Below are 19,553 nucleotides of genomic sequence, written 5' to 3'. Positions count from 1 at the left end.
GAAAAAAATACTGATTCTATTTTCTTTACTGTCCTTAATAAAAGTCATGAATAGTGATAATGTGTTACTGACCACTGTATAGCACAAATTCTCCAATCTTGCATTAGGGCATCAGTTTTAAGTTACGACAATTTAAAACAGTACATCAATTTGAGTTGAAATGCCATTCTTTTTCTACTAGAAATATATCTGATGTAGTTGACAAATTATAAAGTGCTTACCTTTGCTCTATGCTCAACATTGGCTTTTCGGTCCAGAAGCAAACTCACTACTTCTGCTCGACCTTGAAAACAGGCCAAGGTGAGAGCTGTGTTCCGATTGGTCTCTATTTGGGCGTTAATGTCTGAACCCATATCAAGCAACAATTTCACTGCAGGAACATGTCCATTCATTGCAGCCAACATCAGGGGAGAAATACCTAGTTTACTCCCAGTCCTCAGGGGGGGAAATTAGAAAATTAAAATATGTTACCTGTTGTTTTTTTTAAAAAGCATAGAGAACGTAAAGGATGAAAATGTTTCAGTAAAAAGAAACCAATGAATGATTTTATTTGTTTAGACTAATAATTAGAAATAGGAAAATCTTACAATTTAAAACAGAATCCTTATTTAGAGTTATAAATTTTCAACTATACATAACCAAGTACTTTCTGAAGGAGACCTCTTTAAAAATAGTCACCTTAGTTGAAATAATCTGTGATTATTTATAAGCACATTACAGGAAGAACTGTTGGCTCTTGTAACTTTAATACTATCTTAATTAAAAATGGTGTCTATCCAAATATTTAGGGGAAGACACTTATTCTAAGTAGTAACTTATTAATCATGAGTAAAAAACGAGATAGGCGATAGATACCTTGAATTAATTTCTGCCCCAGCATTAAGCAGAATCTTAATGATATTAACATATCCTCCAGATGCAGCTAGACTCAGTGGTGTATAATCAGACACATTCCTATGTTCTTTATTTGCACCTCGAGCCAGCAACAAGTCTACCACCTACAAAGTAAAATATGAACAGAGAATTCCAGTTTACACCAAGGGCTCAACTTATCATTAATTAGACTTTGTATATTCAAATATCAGCATTAGGGAAATGGATTCAATTTCACATCAAGGAATTCAGAGGTTTGAAATCCCAATTGTACTGAAATCAAAAGTTACTCTTTCTATTCGTCAATTGTTGAGTAACCATTTGCATTTCAAATGTGTTAGGATTGTGGTTCACTCATCATAGGCATATTTAAAATATAAGGGAACATATTTACAAAATGAAAATTAACATTAACACACCTCCTGACGTCCACCAGAACATGCCAATGAAAGTGGAGTATCCTTAGTTCGTTCAGACTGTGCTTCTATATCTCCACCTTTATCCAAAAGGATTTCAACAACGCCAACATGCCCTGCTGTTGCCGCCAGGATCAGTGGTGTGAAGCCTAAATCAGAAAATAAAAATCTCAAACAAATTTGTGGTTTTTACTTATTAAGCCACTGCTTTTATTTCTTGATTATTTTAGTAGGGAAAGTCTTTAGGGCAGATACTTGTAAGCATTTAACATAAAACTGCTTTAACCTCTAATTTGTTTGTGACAAAAATCCATAAACATCTATAAAAAGGAAATGCTAAGTCAAAGAGAACTATTACAGTTTATACTCATAGTGAACTTTGAAACCTCTGCATGATCAACTTTTGGATCAAGGAGAAAGGAAACCTGTACTTCACTGATAATTTATAGTCAAATTTCTGGAGAATAATTAGGCTCTGTAGATGAACAAATCTGGAATTTCAAATTGAAATATGCTTATCCATCTTTTCACTGAGACAGTCTAGAAACTACATAATGACAGTGAAAAAACCTGATGTAACTACACTCAGACATTTATTTATTTATTTATTTATTTATTTATTTATTTATTTATTTATTTATAATTGACCTTAGAGGAGGAGGAAGGGAGATAGAAATATTGATGTGAGAAAGACACATTGATCAGTTGCCTCCCACATACGTCCCAACGGAAATCCAACCCGTGACCGTACATAGGATGATGCTCTAACCAACTGAGCCACACTGGCCAGGGCCAGACTTTATTTTTGACTGACATTCCTTACCTTTTTTGTCTCTGTGTTCGATTTTAGCATCTCGTGCAATGAGTACAGATACGAGTTCTTCATGGCCACCTGCACAAGCTAATGTTAATGCTGTGTCATGATTGCTCTCAGTCTAGAAGGGGAAAAAATAAATTAGATTTTGTATTTTTACAACGGGGTTATCAATTGAAGAGCAAATATTTTCACAATGAATATAAAATGATAATATTCCTTTCCAAACAAAGAAAATAAAAATGTGCAAAATAAGTTTAAATAAAGCAATATACTCACATGTGCATCAATGTCAACTGAGGGATAGACAGGGGGCAATGACTGGGAAGCCACATTGCTTGGAGACTGTGAACAGGGTTCAGGTGTAAGACATTCTGTGGTCTGAGAGGAACTGTTTGAACCAGTGGGCACTCTGCTACTCACAGCTGAAAAACAATATCCATATTGCTGAATTCTACTAAAAGAGTAAAGTCATTTATAATATACAAAAAAATACAGAAAATATAAAATTCTGTATTAGTAATATAATGTAGTAACTAAATCCTAAGCTTTGGAGTCAGATGAACCTATTGGAGTTTCAATTTTTCTTAGGTGTAAAATGGGGAGAATAATAACAATACCTGCCTTGTAAGGTTGTTGGAAATACTCAGAATAATGCAGGTAAAATACTTAATATAGTGTCTGTTATTGAGTGCAAATGTAACAAATGGTAGCCTTTTACATTGTTAATAGAGAAAAATAGTTTCCTTTAAAAAAGTAAAGACTTTCTTAATTTATAAAAGGCAATTAGATAAAATATCCCAAGAACAATGCAAAAAAGGGGAGAACAAGTTAGAATATTTATCCCATTAATAGCAGAGAGCATTTTTTTAAATTCAATATTTGCTTTGAAAATTTGCCACAATGAATCAGTGTCTGAAAATCAAACTATTTTTCAAATGAACATTGGAACTTTTATTTTAGATCTCAAAATCTGGTGTTTGGAAACTTTGTTAATTGAAATGATGATACCTTTATGTCTATATATTTCTTACATTTCATTAGAGATGAAGTTTGCGTCATAGAGAGGGAAATAGGACCTATCTTAGAGGGATGCTGTGAATTGTCTGTGAGATAATTTATAAAAACATTTAACACAGTGTTTGGCATATAGTAAGTACTCAATAAATGTAATTATCAGATATTTTATAGAACTTTCAGTACTATTATTCACTAATTTGAAAAACATTACTACTTAAGAAGGAAAAAAACTCAGAAAAACACACAATCATTAATAATATGGAAAAAGACAACAAGGCTTCAGTAATGTCAATAAACAAACTTCTACCACCCAGACTGAAAGTCAAGAAAACATATAGGTCTTAAAGGGAACTATAAGCATTTCAAATGTTAGAGAATATTTTCTCTCTAGAATTTTGATAGGACCCCAATCACTTGCTAAGGTGTTCACAAGTGTGAATGACTCAGTTTAGATACTACTTTTAAAAATAACAAATTTTAAAAATGTTCAGATATGTTTCCATATGAGCTGTCCTCCCCATCAATATATATAAAATTATCTTGGCAATATGAATTTCTGCAGATTGTCACCACATAAGTATACATAATTTAAACTATCCATTTACAAATAGGAACAATTATTATATATATTTGTTTCACCTACAAGAACATGCAAATGAAAAAAAGTTTAAAAATTTTTATCATTTAATGAAATAAAAGCAGATATTTGTTATTCCTCCTCAAAACAGTTGCTATATTTGGAAAATAGCTCTAGTAAGCAAGATTCTAAAGATGATACATAGCACCTTTATAATAAAATTTTTACACTGGTCTCATAATTATTAACATACACCTTATTGAAGAACTACTTTTTAATCATTATTAATTTTATTTATTCATGTTACCTCTTGTTATATGAAAAACAGACATTTAAAAAATTTTAAACATTTGACTAGAGTGCTGTGCCAGAATGTGATGTTATAAAAAGACTTCTTTACAGAGTTGACTTTAAAAAAATACTTTTGTGCATTTAAAAACTATGACAAAAAATGTGTTGTCACACCAACTATTGTACATTTTCTACAACATTATTCTAGAAACATTTTTTCTACCTTGCAATAATGACAATCAGCAACATTTCATAGAAGTGACTTTAATAGGATTAATTACATACAAAAGTTGTAAAGATAAAACTAGAAAGTAGCAAAGATTTAAAGGTACATGTGGAATAAAGGTTTTATTAAGATAAATTTATACCAAGACTATAACATTTTCATAAATCCTAAATTGTTTCCTACCTCTGAATAAAATGTCTCTGAAAATGACTATAATTACTATCACAAGTCACATAATTCAAATTAAATTTATGCACTATCCTAAAAAGGTGATAAAAGAACTAAGGATAATATTCTACCTAATTCTTTATAAAATTTAAGACAGTTTTGTAGGCAATATGGAAGATGCTATATAAAAACCTCAGATACTAGGTTTACATAAGCTATGTTGTAAGGTTTTAATAAATTAAATCACTATAAATTGTTTAATTTAATAATAACTATTAGTTTCATATAAATAAATAAAAATCTATAAATAAAATATTAACATCTATTAGAGGAAATTATTATTTAAAGGCATTTTATTGTAAGTGCCCTAAAAAATAAGAGAGTTTCCTAATTATTCTTTTATTCTTAAGCCACATTGACTACCACAGTATTATTTAAAGTAAAATACTTTTGAATTGGAATTTGTTGTAAAGAGCCTATAACATGCCAATAGCAATAACAATGTGCTAAAGTCACAAAAATACATTAGACCTTATATGCACATCAAATCTTAATATGAAATAAGAAAATGTTATTTAATAGAATTTAGAAGTTTTGAGAAAATAATATCTTTAAGATCAATTGAGAACTTCAAGTTGAATCAGATGCAAGCATAATTACATCTGTGGTTCTTAAACCTGGCTGAACTGACTTTTGACTCTTGTTACTTACTAGCAACTTAATTTCCATAAGCCTCAGTTTTTTAAAAGAAAAACAGGTGGGAAAAGTATTTTATAGGATTACTATAAATAGCTCACAAGATAATGTACATAAGCATTTAGCACAGAGCTTAGTGCATGGTAAGTCCTCAATAAATTGAACAGATATTAGTGAATTTTTAGCCAATGTTTTTTATATATTCATAATGAAATTTTTACTAATGTTTCTAAAACTGCTCAATGGTCAAAGCTATTTTGAATTCTTTAAATTGCTTTGAATTTCCAGACCTCAGTTCTAGATATTTGAATCATGTAAAACTGAGGTCTGGACATGAGAATCACTTGTTATTATGATAAACTGTAAAAGTCCAATACTTTCAGAAGAAAAGGACTTGAAGAACCAGGCTCCCAATTAAGATTTTACATACATTTTGTCTGGGACTAAATCAAGTATGACACAAATAAGACTATATACTAAAAGACTAAGTTAGTCAGCTAATCAAGTTGTGACATTAATAAATTATGTATCTACCAACTCATCATGATAAATTTTGAGAATAAAACAGCATTAAAGAAAAAATACTCCTATATTTAAAGAGTAAATTTATTGCTATTATAAATGAATATTTTCTAAAGTATAATTGCAAGATGTACAGTATTCTCTCCTTTATTAAATACAAGGCTTGAGAACTAGATTTAATTTAGGTAAAACTAATCACATCTTTGGTCTCACATATAATCCTACCAATTTCAATGTATCATACACTTGTAGAATTAGGTATTCACCATTCATCCTTGTCTAATTTCTTTAACCTTCAATTAAAAAAATTAAGAGAAACCTGGGCTTAATGGAAATTTTTTTATATGAACATAATTTTTATATTTATTGGCTGATTTACAAGTTAAGGTTTATTAATAAAATAATATTACATAATATGGTAGACCAACTATCACTAGATATTAATGTCTAACAGAAATTAAATTTTATTAGTTTCTATTAACATTACATATCATTAAAAGATGTTTTCTAAATCAGCTTTTTGAAGTTTTATGTTAACTTTGTAAAAGACCACTTCAATTTAACAAATACTTTGGTGAAAGAAAATTTAACCTCCCCTACAAAACTATCCGACCATCCATTTACTACCATAAAGTTCAAATCTACAAGTTTACTTCTAGAGCTGTTTCTACAGTCTTTAAAAACAACAACCAAACAGGTCCTAAGTTACAACAATACTAGATCGATCAGTAATGTGGGTTTCATGATGTAAATTGAGTATTTAATTAGGAACATTTACAATGCTATTTATAGAACCTTAAAAATGTTATTCCAGGATCACTAGTTTTATTATTATTATTCATAATCATACTTCACACTCCAATATATACTTTTACCCAGATTAGAAATAAGAGCTATAAATAAACTCTGAGTTTATAATAACTCTCAATGCTAATGACACAAAGTTAATTTGAGTTAAGTGGCCGTGGGCTTAAGATATAAAAACCTAAATTAAATAATCTAACTCCTTAAAACATTTCCCAGCATTTTTATTTTCTTTACAAAAACTAAGATATTCCTCCTCTGCACAGTGGTACCTATATTCCATATTAGAGGAGCCTCACAGGCTATATTACAATTCCATAACCACTGAAAGTCATACACATGCCCCCCAAAATTCCTGATTTAAGTAATCTCATTCCACATTTTTAAAGATTCAGTAAAGATTAGGAAGACTAAAGACTCACAAAAGAAGAAAACTGGGATAGCATAATTGGGATGGGAGGAGGGAAGGAGAATATGACAAGAGGAAACAGACAACAGTTAAGGAAAAAAATTTTGCAATCGAGACAGAGGACTGGCCTGCCTTTGAATATCACTCCAGCTACATCTTAGTTCTTGGTCTTCATCCACTGTCAACAGCCATTCTGGCTGCATTTCTGAACTGGGCTCTCATGGAGGTGATACTTTCACCAGCCATCTTTAGGAAGGTAAATGATTAATTGCACTGTTTTCCCACTGCTGCAAGGACAATGAAAGGGAAAGTAAACTTGTGTACCTCATTTCATATCTAGTTGTAATTTTCCACAAAAAAAAAAAAGAGAAAAGAAACATACTTTAAGGTTACCAGGTCCTTTTTTATTTTTTATTTTGTGTGTGTGTATTATGTCTGTCTGTGTGCTTTCATCAAGACAGTTAATATAAAAATCCCAATCTCCAAATCATCATCAAGTTGACAATAATTTCTAACTTTATATATTCTAACCACAAATACTGTATCAACATGGAATGTTTATAGTTTTCTCTGAACATCCCTTTCAATTATAAATATTTAAATTGATCTAATAAAATTATAAATAAAGAAAAAACAATGTGATTTAGAATTCTGATTTCCAAACATAAAAATCACTAGCAGGAAAATTTAATGTATAATCTTTTGTGAATATCTCTAAAGCCTACAAAGGAATTCTATTTTGAGATCTCCTAACCAAGACACAACACAGGGTGGTTTTGACACCAAAGGTCTAAAGTAAAGGATCATGGCAGCTTTATTTCTTTGCCTTTGTAAGTAACAAAAAGAAGAGGGGCAAACACACTTTTGTGTGTTAGAGCTTAATTAAAATCACTTCCAAAACACCTCAGGAAATAATTTTACAAAGATCATTCTAAAACATAAAAGTACAAAGTTGGTGTTTTTGGAGGGTTGTGTAAAGAAGTTGAGCACACAGATTAAAGAAAAATTATTACAGATATATTTCTTAACCCACCTGCTATCAGGTCATCAAGAGTGTCGGTAAGCGTCTGGGCTGGAGTTGCAACCATTAGTCCATCTGGTTCTTGAACTAACAGCCCCTGATCATGTCCAGTAATATCAATCTGAGGCTGTCCTATAATCTGATGATTACCTGATATTTTGTGAAGTTCAAGAGAATTTGTCCCATTAGAACCTAAGTCACTGGAAAAGTTACACTGTGGAGATGATAAAGGCTGGACTGGGACAAAATCAATTTGTTCTGCCGATGGTGGAGACTGTTGCTCATCATCAACATCATTATCTTTAAATAAGACTGTGTCAACCTGAGGTAACTCTGAAAAGTGATCCTCTAGAAGACTACCATCTCCTTCCCCTTCTGGGAAGACTCCTCTATGAGAGCACTGCTGGTGTAGAGATACTGTGTCTTTCTGACCTTTGGTTTCCAAGTATTCTTTGGTAAATTGTTGCTGTGTTTTCATCTGCAACTGCCTTTCCACTTTCTGCAGCTCTTTCAGTATTTTCTTCTTCTTCTGGACTTGCTCTTCTCTGTTCTTTTTAAGTTCTTCTATCTTATCTTTGTTCAGAGGTTCACCTTGAATTAACTCCAATGACTTAAGCTGTGCTTTTTCAATAGCGCTAATTCTTTGTCCCAGTTCATTCAGCTTGCCTTCAGTCTCCTCTACTATGCACTCCAAAGGCTGGTATGGGTGAAAAGGTGGCAGTACGTCCTGATCTGCTACCTGCAGGGAACTGGACTTCTGCTTGGATGTACCTAAGCACATGAAAAATGTTTGAAAAAGTGCCATGCTAAAAAAAAAAAAAAATCAGCTCCCCCTCCCACACACATGGACCTCCCTCCCCAAACCCTTATAACTAATGCTGTAGAATGAATGTTTAAAGATTCACACAGTGGTAGGTAAAGACTATACTCATCTATTTAACAGCACAAACTAGGATGTTGCCAATTAACAAAATGAAATTTTTAATAAAAAGTTTAATCTTTAGAACAGGAGGATTTTGGAAATTAAGACAGGACAGGATGAAAATCAAATCAAAGAGGAAAAGAATATCAAAATTCTGCTTATTTGACTAGACTTCTTAAAGAATATCAAATCTAAAGCATTATCAAAATAGTGTTAAGATACCATTAATATTAGCTTAACTGCTCAATTGTTCTTTGCACAATATTAACTGTGCAAGCAAAGATTACTACAAGAAACTATAACTTGTAGATGAAAGTAGTGTTTTTCAAATTGCCAAAATGCTTCTCTTAATATATCAAAATATAACATGAAATCAGTTTTTTCAAGATACATACTTCTAAAATTTTCCATCATCTTTAATACTACTGTGCATGAACACTAATATTAAAAGAGCAATTTTTTCTGAGTTTACATAAACTCTTAATGTAAGCATCTATCAGAGAAAAATGATGTTACCTAGGAGGAAAATCAGATTTCCCATATAAGAGTACTCATATTGACAATGTATTTAAAAATAAAGTAAATGTACATTATTTTAAGGTTTCTGAATCACACTTAAATTAAGTTTCTCCTCTCATGACAAAATAATTATCAATATTAATAATCCTAACATCTGGACATAGAGTGGAGGATACATGTAATTACTGCTTTAATTCAAGGCTTAATCCTCTTATTTAGGAAGAACTGGGACTATATATATATAAAAACCTAATATGCTAATTGTCCCACCGACCGTTCAACCAGTCACTATGATGTGCACTGACCACCAGGAGGCAGGAGCTCCGGCTGGCAGGTTAGCTTGCTGCTAGGGTCCAGCCGATCGGGACTTGGCAAGATGGGCCAGACACACCCTAGAGCCCTCTTGTGGTCCCTCCTCAGCCCCGATTGTGCACCAGTGGGGTCCCTCAGCCTGGCCTGTGCCCTCTCGCAATCTGGGACCCCTCAAGGGATGTTGAAGAGCTGGTTTTGCCCAATGCCCACAGGCCAGGCCAAAGGACCCCACTGGTGCATGAATCTGTGCACTGGGCCTCTAGTTCAGTAATAAAAAAGAACAAACTACTGATATATTCTACAACATGGATGAACTTTGAAAATATGCTAAGTCAGTGATTTTCAACTAGTGTGCCACCACAAGAATTTTAAAAACATGCAATACTTGACTCTTTAGTCAGGCGCACTGACCTCTTTTCCCTTAAATTGTCAAATAAAATAAAAAAACAACAGCAACACAATAATAGCCATCCTGTGTGAATGAATCAAAAGTATACCTGTTTTTTTGTCAGATCGGCAAAAATATTTTTTGATGTACTGCAGAGTTTTAGCAATTAGTTTATGTGTGTCACAAGATGAAAAAGGTTGAAAATCACTGTGGTAAGTGAAAGAAGACAGACACAAAAGATCATATATTGTGTAATTCCATTTATATCAATTCTATAGAGACAGAAAGGAAATTAGTGGTTGTTGTCTGAGGTTATGGTGGTGAGAATGGAGACTGATCACAAACAGTCATGAGAGATCTTTTTGGAGTAATGGAAATATGCTAAAATAGATCATGGTGATGGTTGCACAACTCTGTAAATTTATTAAAACTCACTGCATTTTACATTTAAAATGAGTGAACTTTATAGCATTTGTGTGTGTGTGTGTGTGTGTGTTAATCCTCCCCCTAGGATATTTTTTCCGTTGATTTTTAGAGAAGGTGAAGGGAGGGAAGGAGGAGGAGGAGGGAGAGAAAGAGAGAGAAAAAGAAAGAGAGAGAAACATTTATGTATTGGTTGCCTCGGCCTGCACCCCAATCAGGGCCAGGGATAGAACCCACAACCAAGGTATGTGCCCTTGACCGGGAATTAAACCCGAGACCCTTTGGTCTGCAGGCCGATGCTCTAACCACTGAACAAAATGGCCAACCTACCCAGTTCTTTTTTAACAGCTTCATTGCTGTTTAATTTTAAATACCATAAAGTTGCCCTGGCCAGTGTTGCTAAGTGGTTAGAGTGTTGGCCTTGGGTTCCATTCCCTGTCAAGGGCACATACCTCAGTTGTGGGTTCGATCTCTGGCCTCGGTCCAGGTGTGTTCCAGAGGCAACCAGTCAATGTGTCTCTCACATATCAATGTTTCTCTCTCTCTCTCTCTCCCCCTCCTCCCTCTCTATACTCTCTCTCTAGAAATCAGTGGGAAGTTTCTCTCTCTCTCTCTCCCCCTCCTCCCTCCCTTTACTCTCTCTCTAGAAATCAGTGGGGAAAATGTCCTTCGGTGAGGATTAAAAAAGATCTCAGAAAAAAAATTAGTTGTCCACTCTTTTGGACTGTAGTCAACACATATGAATAACATAAACATAGTTAACTTAAGAATTTAAAAAACAGATCATCCAATGCATTAAAAATGATTCTCAAATCCAGAGGAAAAAAGTCACCTATAAGATGTTAAAATATACTGAATTGCAAGAGGTGACAAAACCACTGAAAAATGAAATCAGAGATTCAACTGCTTCTTTGCTAGAATGGGAGATGTTAAAACTGCAGGTAGCTCTAATATCTGCAACATGCTTTATTACTGAAAAAGACTAACAGTTTTTCCACAAGAAACTGTTTTAACAAGGTCATAAGACCACAGTTCCAAAATCACTGCCATCACTTTAAGACACTTATTCTTTAAATGCAAACTTAGCAAAATGTATTGTCTACATTCAGTTTTACATTTCTATCTGAACAAAGTGGTGAAGAAATACTTTATTCTTTCAAAGCAATAGCCTTTAGATTTGTGAGATAATTTTATAAATATTTCCATAAGTTTATATAGGAATTCATGGCTTGACATATTTGTTCAAAGTACCTAATGACAATCAACAGATAAGAAAAGGGAGGATAACCAGCACAAATAACAACAACAAAAATTCAGTTGTGTGATAAATTCAATGACTTTAGCATACTGAATTTAAAAATTCTGCAAAGACTGAAAGCTCCTTTAAACACTTATTAATTTCAAAACACCCTTATATAGTTGATATGTATTTTGTATATAAGATTAAGGAAATCCATGTAAGAGTTCAACACTAACCAGACTGGTAATTATATGAACTTAAGAATGTTCAAAAATTAAAAATCTAACAAATAATAGGATGATCCAAAATAAGGCTAGAATTGAGGACAGTAACAGTAGAAATGGCCCTTTCTTGTTAATAAATAAGATGCAAGAAGTTTAAAATACAAGATTACTAAAAGTAACTTAACTAAATATAGAAACTATAAGCCCAGAATACTAGTATATGTAGCAGTAAAAACAAAGGATGGTGAAAGTAATGAACAAAAAGCAGTTCTTCTCCAAAGAGCCTAGATACACATCAAAGCACTAACACAAGCTGTAATATCAAAAAGTAAACCAGGTTGGTGAAAAATAAATAATACAACCTAATCATTCCCAGAAGCTGAAGCAACACCTTCAATTTTGGGGAAAAGTAGAGAATGTGACAAGTGTTCTTTTAGCAACAAATTTTCAGTTAGCAGGAAGGTAGTAAGTAGTATATAAGATGCTAGAAAATAAGAGTTCCATCTCCTTCCAACATCTTCCACTGTCACATGTAAATAAATAAATCTATTCATTGGTAACATTGGATGACATTATAAAGTATTTTCTAGGAATTTAGGAAAAGTCACCATCTCATCTTTTTGGTTTGGTTTCCAGTAGAAAAACTTTGTAATAGGAAACCATAATATAGAGACAGCTTTGAACGAGACCTTTATTTATTTATTTTTTATGGGCAGTGAGGGAATGAGGTGGACATGTACATGCCAAATATTTAGTTTATTATTGAAATGAGTTAATTCTACCAATCATTTTTTTGTGTCTAAAATAATTAGTATACTGTGCAATAGAAATATAATGGCTAAAGGACAAAATACATGACATGCCAGTAGATTTGGTTTCGTATTTCTTACTTGGTTTTGTCTAATCAGATATAAACTTTGTTCTGTGACCCCTTTGCTTTCTTATATCTCTACATAGCACCTTACTAGAATTATTTTTTTTAGAATCATTAAAAAAAATCTTTATTGATTTCAGAAAGGTAGGGAGAGGTAGAAGGAGAGAGATATACAAACATCAATGATGATAGCGGATCATCGAGTGGCTGCTTTCTGCACACCCTCCTACTGGGGATCAAGCCTGCAACCTGGGCATGTGCCCTTGACCGGAATCGAACCCGGGACCCTTCAGTCTGCAAGCTGACATTCTATCCATGGAGCAAAATAGGCTAGGGCTAGAATGATTTTTAAAAAAAATATTTTTATTGATTTCAGAGAGGAAGGGAGAGGGTGAGAGAGATAGAAACATCAATGATGAGAGAGAACCATTGATTGGCTGCCTCCTGCACACCCCCTATGGGTATTGCCTGCAACCAGGGCATGTGCTCTTGACTGGAATCGAACCCACAACTCTTCAGTCCACAGGCCGACACTCTATTCACTGAGCCAAGCCGGCTAGGGCTAGAATGATTTTTAAACAGCTGGGTCTTAAATTGAAATAGAAAAAAAGGTTGATGAAGTAGTATAGAAAATAACACAGTACATCAAATGTAATAGAGTATATATATTATCTAATGGAATTTGTGTTTGGATAAATAGATGTACAATTGTCCTGGGTTTCAATGTTCTTATTGTGGTCATAGTGAAAAATGAAAGTCATTGGCCTGGGATTCATCATTTTTTCTTTATGTCTAAATACCTGTCACAAAATTTCCCAAAGTAGCAGGGCACGCCTTTAACACTAGTAGCCCTGCACACGAATTTGTGTGCCAGTAGCTCGCTGCTGCCCTCCAGTAGCTCTCCGCCCGCTGCCCTGCCCTCCTGTAGCTCCCCCCGCCCCCTACCCTCCCTCATAGCTTTCTGTCCTGCCCCCTCCTGTAGCTCGCTGCCCCGCCCTCCTGTAGCTCCCTCCGCCCCACAGTCATTATGTGGTCGGTCGTTATGCTTCATGGTGTAATGACCATTTGCATATTACATCTTTATTATATAGGATAGTAAGGTTAACCAAGAGTGTTCAAAGACAGAGCATCTATGTTACATGCTAAAAGATTAATTCAACCTTTTGCCTTCTAAGCAGTTATATGTTAAAAGGCATTATTAAATTTGGGCATATGTAATCCATGTAAACATGAATACATAATAGAAATCTATTAAACTAGAGAATATCAGTAGTAAAAATTCCATAAAAACACTCAATTTCATTCACTATACATATATTTTTCTATACACTTTTTTTTTAAAATCCTCACCTGAGGATATTTTTTCCATTGACTTTCAGAGAGAGTGGAAGGAGGGGAGGGAGGGAGGGAGAAAGAGAGAGAGAAATATCGATGTGAGAGAGACACATTGACTGGTTACCTCCTGAGCATCCTGACTGGGCTGGAATGAACCTGCAACCCAGGTACATGCCCTTGACTGGGAATCAAACCCACAACACTTTGGTACAAAAGCCGACGCTCTATCCACTGAGCCACACCAGCCAGGGCTCTATGCACTTTTAATGATTTGATATAAAAATATGAGAACTTTTCAGGTACCTATTCCAATAAACAACTCTGGGATATAAAAGAGGTATGTTAATTGAGTTCTTACTTTACATTTATATTGCTGTTTTCAATCTTTCCCACCATTTTAGAATACTACTTCTTGATTAATTTTTTTAAAAACATCATTCTTTAATCACATCTCCCTTCTTAAAAATGTTTAATAATTTTCTTTTGCATTCAGAATGATATATATTCTTAACCTGGTATTCATTAGTTTATTCAACAAATATTGGAACAAATAGAACAAGCATAGTGGACTATACAAAGATAAACAACATAAACCCTGCCCTTGAGGAGCTTACAGTCTAAAAGAGGAGATAAAAGTATACGAGTCCAAATATAGGGATAAATCCAAGGATTGGCAGGCCTGGAATGGGGGGGTATAATATAGGAACCCTCATGCATTGCTGGTGGGAGTGTAAACTGTTCTAGCCATTATAGAGAGCAAATTTGTAATACTCTCAGATAAACAGTATGCATTCCTATGACAGGCAATTCTGCTCCTAAATTTATCCCAAATAAATTCTCACAAAGACCTACAAGGGGAGTATATAAGGATTTTCATCCCAGCATTATCTGTGAGAAGTGAGAAGCAACTGGGCACCCATCACTGGGAGAAAGGACTGGTGAAAAATGGAGGATATACAGGGTGAAGCACTGTGCTGCAGGCAGAAACAATATAGAGGTAGACACATAAATAGATCTTAAAAACAGTATTGAATGAAAAAAGTAAAAAACAAAATGGAATTCAGCACAATACCACTTGTTAAATTTAAAATACCCATTAAGTAGTAAACATATTATGAGAATGTGTAAGAACAAAAGAATCTACACATCACCCCCCCCACCCCCCCCCTAACAACCCACAAAAAAACCAAAAAAAAAAAACCCACCCAGAATGATTGCCCACAGGGCAAGTAGGGGAATGAAAGAGGGATAAAGGGAGTAAGAGAGGAGCCACAATGTCAAAGCACCAGGAATTGAGTATGATTAACCCAACCTTCTACACATGAGTTCCAAAAGGGGAGGAGGGGGCAGGAGTAGCAGTGACCAGAGCCAGAAGGAAGATCCAATAAAGTGCTGTAGGAGTTCAGAGCAAAGAAATTACTCCTCTAGAGGGCTTGAGGTGCACACAAAAGATATAGGTTTTGTTTTATCCTGACATCATTTAAATGCTTTGTAACAGATTAAATTCTAAACTGTTAACCTGCATAGGATAATCCAGTCCTCTCTTTTAGAATCTCTGGAGAACCAGTTACAACAAATAAATTAGATGCGACAAATGGCTTCAAATGACAAATTTAAAAATTAATTTTGTAAGGCATGGGGTTGATATCACTTATATATCCTTTCCCATCTGAATATTCACAAGTATACATAATATAGCTAAACAATGCTGGAAAACTGAGCATATCACTCTCTCCTAGTTTCACATTTTGTTTATAGAGTGATTCTGAGGTCTCTCAGATGCCACCTAGAATTGTAAACAACAAATGAGATAAGTTGCCTATATCAGGAGATATGGGGCAAGATGAATGGAGCCTAGACAAAGGGTGCAAATGGGTCATGAAAGAAAAGAATATATGAGTAGTATATAATACCTGGGTAAGATTTAGGGCATGAATATATTTTAAAGGATGCAGGTATGAATAATAAAAAAGATTTATTTAAAAAAGACAGGAATAAAATGTTATAAGAACTTGAAAAGATGATTGCTACAAGAGGAAAATAAGAGTCTTAGAGAATAAGAATCCTTCCTTTATCCCTAATCACATATGCAACACAGATGTTAGGAGAAACAAAAGCGTCAAACATCAACTTCATCATTCAAAGGAACTTCTCTAGAGACATAAATGAGAAGTATTAAGGAGAAAAAGCCACCTTAAGGAGAAAAATATAATAACATATATTTAATAATTTAAGATAGGGTTTTTTATTCCATTGATTCAGTGTGCACTCTGATATCAACTGATTTTTCCTAATTCATAGTGATATAACATTCTATGATGCACATGATTTATCCTAACATTACATCTTAACACATACATGATCACAGTTTGATCCTGCATAAATATATATTAGGTTGGCAATGTCACTTGGCAGCTGGCAACAGCAAGTGCCCAAGTGTCCAGATATAAGTGTTAACTTTTTTCTTCCCTAATAATTTAGAAAAATGAAAGTTTCTTAAAAGGTTAATTTATTTTTATATTATTCAATAAGTAGTAAAACATCAAAGTGAAGATAAATAAATACTCCATACAAGGAGGTATCTTAGTAAGCAAAAATATGATTACTCACTTGAGTATCAACTTAAAAAATCATTATCCAAACATTTCAGTTTACTTACATATTAAATCTAAATTTAAAATGTTTTACTTGCTCTCTATACATACTTCATGTCCTTCCTAGCTTATTTCTTGGTTATTTTGTGGTATGTGTTAATAATGTATAAAAGATTTCTTATGTAGTACTGAATTTCCCTGGTCAAAGTCAGTACAGTCCTATATAGGGTTTAGCCAAACAAGAAACAACAAAAATAGAGGCATTTAGGTTTCAGTATTTTATTAAAGGCTAGTTATGATGCTCAGATTCCTTAATAAGTACATGCTTACTTTGCTTTTTATTCATTAAGATTAAAAATGGCAGCCTTCATTTTCTTAAAAGTTTAAATAGCTATGTGTCTAATGGAAAGCTGCTAGAATTAGCATAAGTCAGAGACACTAGAGACATTTTATCTCTAAAATTAATAGTTTAGAAATGAAATAATCCTTGGCGAAGGCCCTCAATACTCTAAATTACTAAAACTGGCATAATTTGAAAGAAACTTCTGTTTGCTGCTGTAACAATTACCCCTAACCAACTTTTATTTTTTTTTATTTTTTATTGTTTAAAGTATTACATATGTCTCCTTTTGCCCTGATTGACCACCCCCACCAACTTTTCTTAAATCCCAGTATTAAAGAGACTAATACATACTAACACACCTCATTGTGATGTCAAAAACCTAGGACTTGATTATCATATACGAAATGAAATATGCTCATACATTTGTTTTTATGTAGTTCTTAATACCTTACAAAGTACCTATTTTCTTATTTTAAAGTATTACATATGTCTCCTTTTTCCCTGATTGACCACCTCCCCCCGCACCACCAACTTTTCTTAAATCCCAGTATTAAAGAGTCTAATACATACTAACACACCTCATTGTGATTTCAAAAACCTAGGACTTGATTATCATATACGGAATGAAATATGCTCATACATTTGCTTTTATGTAGTTCTTAATACCTTACAAAGTACCTATTTTCTTATTTCAAAGAACTCGGATATGACAACTATATATGATTATCAAATCAAGGTAGTTTTTATATCTACAAGTGAAAAGATAGCAGAAAAATATCAGAGCTCATAAACTTGAGTCCTTTAAATAGTGTATACTCCTTCTTAATATTCACTTGGGTATTACTTATATACTTTTTGATAGTTATTTGTCCAGGTTCACATATTGACAGATGTTAACACACTGTATTTTGCATTATGTGAAAGAAACTAAATTTAGTAATTCTTAAAACTTCTCACTCAGTGAATTGAGTCATTGTTACTAAGACTTAACTAGACAAAAAATATACATTTTCATTCCTCATATTGTACTACTGCTTAGCTAAAGAATTATCAAATGGGAAATGAATGCCTGATAAATTCGTGCTACTTGAATCAAAAACCTGGTTTGCTTCTTCTTAAGTATCTTCATCTATGTCAGATAAAAATTACACCTAGCAATATGTTAACAGGAAAATAAGAAGTCATTTTTCTTAGTATTTATGTATTTTCTATTTTATAGTTTGTAAGGCTATTAGCATTTTCAGAATTACCTACCTCAATTAATGTATGAATTAATATGGGATACATACTAATGAATTCATTAATTAGATAATAAAATACCCATTTTAAAGAAATAATTTAAAAACTAACCTTTTTGTACTCCTAAAAGGGCAGGGGAGTTCTCCTGTGAACTTCTGTCAGGCTCTTGAGGAGGTACAACCATGGCAAGTGTATGCATTGGTACACGTGGAACCTAAAAAGTCAACTCAGAAAAAAATAATCTCAGACCAAAGAGTAAAACAAAGACCCACACATTAAACAGAGATCCTGTTGTAGATTTTTTTCATAAACCGATTCACGTTTTTGTTTATTAAAAATTAAGAAAAAAACAAGGACAAAACACCAAAAAATTCACCTGTAGGGTTTTACGCTAGTGAAATAAGCCAGTCAGAGAAAGATAAGTATCACATGATCTCTCTCATGTGCAACCCAATGAACCAAATAAACTGATGATCAAAAATAGATCCAGAGTCATAGAAGCATGAGCAGACTGTTGGACCTCAGAGGGAAGGCAGGGGAGGGTGGGTGAAAAGAGATCAACCAATGAATTTGTATGCATATATGCATAATGGGTGGACACAGACAATGGGGGTGGTGACAGCCTGGGGGTGGGGAGGAGATGGAAGAGGGCTGGAGGAGGTTAATGGGGGGAAAAGGAGGACCTATGTAATACTTTCCACAATAAAGATTTAAAAAAATTTCACTAAGGAATAATTTCTAAGAATATTGATTGGACAAACTCAGGCAATCTACAAGTAAATGATTTAAGCTAAATGGAATATTACTCTCTTGCTAAGAAGAAAGCCTTGTTGGTTCCAATTATATAGCTAGGAGTACAATTCACATAATTACTGGCCAATTTATCCTTGTTCAAATTCCACATGGGTCAAAAGAAAGAAAAATTCCAAATGTCTCCTGAGTTGGAGTATTTAGCAGTTCTCAGGATAATTTTGTAGACAAGAACTTAAGATTTCACTAAACTGTATGCTTAGTATATTCTCTATATTCTCTCCATATTTTTAGGTAGGTTTAAAAATTACTTTAATAAACTTTTGGTGCATATCTCCTGGTTAACTATACTTTGCTGGTTGGCAAAATAGTTAACTCTAGGATAAATAATAATGTCTTGGGAGGTATTAGGGAAAAGCTTTTTTTTGGTTCAAAATTATGCTTAATACATTCATTAAAAAACAAACAACCCCAAAATCTAGTTGTAGTAAGATGAGAATTTGAAATATTTATATTTGGTATGAAATATTTAATATATAAATATTAAATATTT

General features: G+C 33.4%; 1 protein-coding gene across 1 annotated transcript in view; it reads right to left on the bottom strand.

Annotated features, from left to right (window-relative positions):
- LOC102239360 (ankyrin repeat and KH domain-containing protein 1) overlaps window positions 1–19,553 on the bottom strand; it is a 127,807-nt gene that overhangs the window by 21,523 nt on the left and 86,731 nt on the right. Inside the window, exons 15-21 of the mRNA XM_005881121.2 lie at window positions 18,362–18,464; window positions 7,850–8,608; window positions 2,383–2,528; window positions 2,113–2,224; window positions 1,293–1,438; window positions 856–998; window positions 222–435 (exon numbers count right to left, since the gene is read on the bottom strand). Coding sequence (XP_005881183.1) covers window positions 222–435; window positions 856–998; window positions 1,293–1,438; window positions 2,113–2,224; window positions 2,383–2,528; window positions 7,850–8,608; window positions 18,362–18,464 — 1,623 coding nt within the window. The remainder of the gene's footprint in view (window positions 1–221; window positions 436–855; window positions 999–1,292; window positions 1,439–2,112; window positions 2,225–2,382; window positions 2,529–7,849; window positions 8,609–18,361; window positions 18,465–19,553) is intronic.

The sequence above is a fragment of the Myotis brandtii genome, unplaced genomic scaffold (assembly GCF_000412655.1).
Source record: "Myotis brandtii unplaced genomic scaffold, ASM41265v1 scaffold668, whole genome shotgun sequence".
NCBI classification, from domain to species: domain Eukaryota; kingdom Metazoa; phylum Chordata; class Mammalia; order Chiroptera; family Vespertilionidae; genus Myotis; species Myotis brandtii.
The sequence above is the reverse complement of the archived record's forward strand: the minus strand, read 5'-3'. Positions and strand labels throughout refer to the sequence as shown.